The following is a 4,615-nucleotide window of genomic DNA, read 5'->3' on the forward strand; positions in this document are numbered from 1 at the left end:
GCCATTCGAGTCAGCACCGCCATTCAATGTAATCATGGCTGATCATCCCCAATCAGTACCCCGTTCCTGCCATCTCCCCATATCCCCCGACTCCGCTATTTTTAAGAGCCCTATCTAGCTCTCTTGAAAGCATCCAGAGAACCTGCCTCCACCGCCCTCTGAGGCAGAGAATTCCAGACTCACGACTCTCTGTGAGGAAAAAGTGTTTCCTCGTCTCCGTTCCAAATGTTGCATTACATTCATCAGTTGTATTACTGCTAGCAAAGACATTGCAGTCTTACCTCATGACCTCCCAAGATGATTGTGTAAGAATAAGGAGGTAGGCCATATAGGCCTGAGGTGAGGAAAAACTTTTTCACCCAGAGAGTTGTGAATCTGTGGAATTCTATGCCACAGAAGGCAGTGGAGGCCAACTCACTGGATGTTTTCAAGAGAGGTATGCCCCTATCCCACTTAGGAAACCTGAACTGCAACCCCTGGAGACTTTGCGCCCCACCCAAGGTTTCCGTGCAGTTCCCAGGTTGCAAGTGGTTGCCGGAGGTAGCAGGTAGGGAGACTGACAAAAACCTCCGGGAACCACACGGAAACCTTGGGTGGGGCGCAAAGTCTCCAGAGGTTTCCTAAGTGGGACAGGGGCATTAGATATAGCTCTTAGGGCTAACGGAATCAGGGGACATGTTGAATCATATTGAATGGCAGTGCTGGCTCAAAGGGCAGAATGGCCTACTCCTGCACCTATTTTCTACGAGTGTATGATTGTCCGAAGGCATCTCATCAGCATCAAGGCCACTGTCACCAATCACTCCACACGTGCATTAGCCAATTGCTGTCTTAAACTCTCGTCCATTAGAAATTGACTTTTTCGCCACACTCCCATCATCCATAACTCGATCTGTAACTAATCCAACATCATGCCACATCCCTACATATAGTTCCCAGATCGCAACATATTGATACCCAGCCTAGTTGGTGGAGCGACTGTATTATAGCGTCATGACCCAAGTTCAATCCCGCCCGGAGATGCTGTCTGTATGGGGTTTACTCCTGTTTCAACACCCCCCCAAATATTCCCACAACGACTTAAAGAGCTTGTAGGTTAATTGTTGCTCTGTAAATTGCAGGGAGTGAATGAGAAAGTGGGAGAGTACAGAACTAGTGTGAAAGGGAGCTCAATGGACAACATGGACTCAGCGGGCCAAAGGGTCAGTTTCCATGCTGTGCCGTTCATTCATCTCCACATCAGAACCCCACCTCTCTTTGCAATGAGACTCCACACCCGTGGTCATTTCAGAACACCAAGTTTTATTGAAGGATGTATCACAGGAGAATAGTAAGGCACAGAATTAGAATACAAATAAAAGGAAACAAACAGACATTGGTGTTAACTAGGATCTAATACTCTTCTCCTTCCTCTTCACCTTCAGCACTATCTGCACCCACTTCTTCATAATCCTTCTCCAGAGCAGCCATATCCTCACGGGCCTCTGAGAACTCTCCTTCCTCCATACCCTCACCAACATACCAGTGAACAAAGGCACGCTTGGCATACATCAGGTCAAACTTGTGGTCCAGGCGAGCCCAAGCCTCAGCAACAGCTGTGGTGTTGCTCAGCATACACACAGCTCGCTGCACCTTGGCCAGGTCACCTCCAGGAACCACAGTGGGAGGCTGGTAGTTGATGCCAACCTTGAAACCAGTTGGACACCAATCCACAAACTGAATGCTACGTTTGGTTTTAATGGTAGCAATTGCTGCATTGACATCTTTTGGCACCACATCACCACGATAAAGGAGGCAGCAGGCCATGTACTTGCCATGGCGTGGGTCACATTTGACCATCTGGTTGGCTGGCTCAAAGCAAGCATTGGTAATTTCTGCTACAGTGAGCTGCTCATGGTAGGCTTTCTCAGCGGAGATAACTGGGGCATATGTGGCCAAGGGGAAGTGGATACGGGGATATGGCACCAAGTTGGTCTGGAACTCAGTCAGATCAACGTTCAGGGCACCATCAAAGCGCAGGGAGGCTGTGATGGAGGACACTATCTGGCTAATGAGACGGTTCAGGTTGGTGTAGGTTGGTCGGTCAATGTCAAGGTTTCTGCGGCAGATGTCATAGATGGCTTCATTGTCAACCATGAAAGCACAATCTGAGTGCTCCAAGGTGGTGTGGGTGGTCAGGATGGAATTGTAGGGCTCTACCACCGCTGTGGACACCTGGGGAGCTGGGTAGATGGAGAATTCAAGCTTGGATTTCTTGCCATAGTCAACGGACAGACGTTCCATCAGCAGGGAGGTAAAACCGGAGCCAGTGCCACCGCCAAAGCTGTGGAAGACCAGGAAACCCTGGAGACCTGTGCATTGGTCAGCCTGTGGAACACAAACACAGTTAGTTAGTTGCATCCAAACGCTTCGAGCTGCAGACCAGATTCTAGATGTCCACCCAAATACTTACCAACTTGCGGATTCTGTCCAGAACTAGGTCAATAATCTCTTTGCCGATTGTGTAATGGCCACGGGCGTAGTTATTGGCAGCATCTTCTTTCCCAGTGATGAGTTGCTCAGGGTGGAAGAGCTGGCGGTAGGTACCATTACGAACCTCATCTGAGAAAGAGCAAGGGGCTTCAGTTACATGGCCACACGTCATTAAATCAATGGGAGGGTGGAATGAGTGTGTGGGCACCTACCGATCACAGTTGGCTCCAGGTCCACAAACACAGCTCGGGGAACGTGCTTGCCAGCTCCCGTCTCACTGAAGAATGTGTTGAAGGAATCATCTCCACCCCCAATGGTCTTGTCACTGGGCATCTGACCATTGGGCTGGATGCCATGTTCCAGGCAGTACAGCTCCCAGCATGCATTGCCGATCTGGACACCAGCCTGGCCAACATGGATACTGATACACTCACGCTGTGGTGGGAAAGGGGACAAAATGTAGGCACGTTATAGGTCATGCAGATCAAACATGACCCACATAAAATAAAGAATGGGGAGCTAAATTAACATCCAATCGCTATCATTAACACAGCATTAATAGCTGCAAGATCACCCAACATATCACATGCTTGTAAATCAAATCTGCAAACTAATACCTACTTGCTGCTTTCTTAATGGGGCACAAAAGCAAAATTAAATCCAATTGCTGTGGGACTGTCGGCAAGAAGTGTGATTCACAAAAGAAACTCGCTGCGGCTGAACCTTTGACCAAATGTAGCTAAAAACAAAAAACAAAAGGAAAAATTCTGCATGCAAATCAGGTAACTTCTCATGATCTCACCAGTTGCCAAATCACAAGCCATGTGACCGGCTTACTAATTACATCATTCGTCCGGATAAGGATATACCCTCCGGGCGGGAACAAAAGGAGACGTCCGCTTTAAGCAAAAATGGGGCTGGACGAAGTACTGCATATGCTGGCAGACAGAAGAAAGACTAAGGAGAATGTTGGTGCAACTGGGCGGTGTTCCTGGAGAGCATGGGGATATTTCGGATCGACGGGAGGGGCCGTGCTGCGCTGCAGGCGCGCTCAGCGGGTCACGCAACGTCGATGGAGGGAACGGACAATGCGATATTTTGAGGTCGGGATCTTTCTTCGGTGGAAACAAAGAGGGTGGATTGCAATTAGTAACGATTTCGCAGCCTCTCGCCGCCCTTCAAATACTCTACATGTCAAGGCGCATGAAACTGACGGGGTGAAATTACACGACTCACTTTGAACGAGCACTCGCGCCGGGTTTGGGTTTGCAACGGCGTAGGTTGGGCCGCGCGGCCAATGAGCGTGCCCTTGTCAAGCCCCAACCATCACCATCCTCAATACCCCAACTTCCTGGGCAGAGGCAGGCAGGCAGGGAGGGAGGGAGGGAAGGAGGCGAACCGCCTTCCCCAAACCCCGCTTATTTTATTGTTTTAATCAATACATTTCCTTCCGTTTCCCCCACACCCCGTTTCCAAATTACCATTCGCCTGTGATCCGCCCCGTCCAAATTCCGCCCAAGTCGTGGGGACCGCTAGCTACGGAAATGGCGGGAAGAGATACGCGGCAAATGGAGGGAAAAAGAGGGCAGGATGGGGGCAAAAAGAGAAGCTTCACCCACTCGAAGGTCTGCAAAAGTGGAGATCGCTTTAGGGAGGGGGAGGGAAGGGTCGGACTATACATGTAATATACATACATGTATGAGACCGTTCAGAATTACGTTGCCTCTTCCCCAGCCGGGCAGGGGGAGAAATAAGACTTACCATATTTCTTGATCTTTCAAACCTTTCTTGTCTTTTTGCTGAGAGGGGAAAGGACTAAATGGCTTCTGCGCCACGGATAATACTCTTCTTTTAAGTGTGAAACTTGGCCGATTCTGCTCTTACAAGCTGACGGCAAGGAGTCGCTGTAAGAGATTTCTGCCTCTTCGGCGCGGGTGCGGCCGCTTTAATACAGGCGGTGACGTAATAGGGGGCGGGGCCATCTCTGCGTCATCGATGGTGGGGCGGGATTAACGGCTGATTGGCAGGTGCAGGAAGGAACTGCAGATGCTGCTTTGCACCAAAGATTGAGTCACACAGCGTGGAAACATCTCAGCCCACACCGACCAACATAGAGTAACACAGCGTGGATACAATCCCACCT

At 49.8% G+C, this 4,615-nt stretch overlaps 1 protein-coding gene across 1 annotated transcript; it reads right to left on the bottom strand.

Moving 5' to 3' along the window:
* Positions 1-1,282: 1,282 nt before the first annotated feature.
* On the bottom strand, positions 1,283-4,413 carry LOC129714773 (tubulin alpha-1C chain). The gene is made up of 4 exons (XM_055664610.1): positions 4,234-4,413; positions 2,685-2,907; positions 2,453-2,601; positions 1,283-2,367 (listed from the first exon to the last, which is right to left on the bottom strand). Exons 1-4 carry the CDS (start codon positions 4,234-4,236, stop codon positions 1,393-1,395), a joined length of 1,350 nt encoding a protein of 449 aa, XP_055520585.1. The 5' UTR covers positions 4,237-4,413; the 3' UTR covers positions 1,283-1,392.
* Positions 4,414-4,615: the final 202 nt, after the last annotated feature.

Source organism: Leucoraja erinacea, chromosome 40, assembly GCF_028641065.1.
Source record: "Leucoraja erinacea ecotype New England chromosome 40, Leri_hhj_1, whole genome shotgun sequence".
Taxonomy (NCBI): domain Eukaryota; kingdom Metazoa; phylum Chordata; class Chondrichthyes; order Rajiformes; family Rajidae; genus Leucoraja; species Leucoraja erinaceus.

Excerpts from the sequence above, each read along its gene's own strand:
- LOC129714773 (XM_055664610.1), bottom strand. Across the intron at positions 2,602-2,684 it reads CCTGGAGCCAACTGTGATCG|ATGAGGTTCGTAATGGTACC; the intron begins GTAGGTGCCCAC and ends GCTCTTTCTCAG. Across the intron at positions 2,368-2,452 it reads TGGACAGAATCCGCAAGTTG|GCTGACCAATGCACAGGTCT; the intron begins GTAAGTATTTGG and ends TGTGTTCCACAG.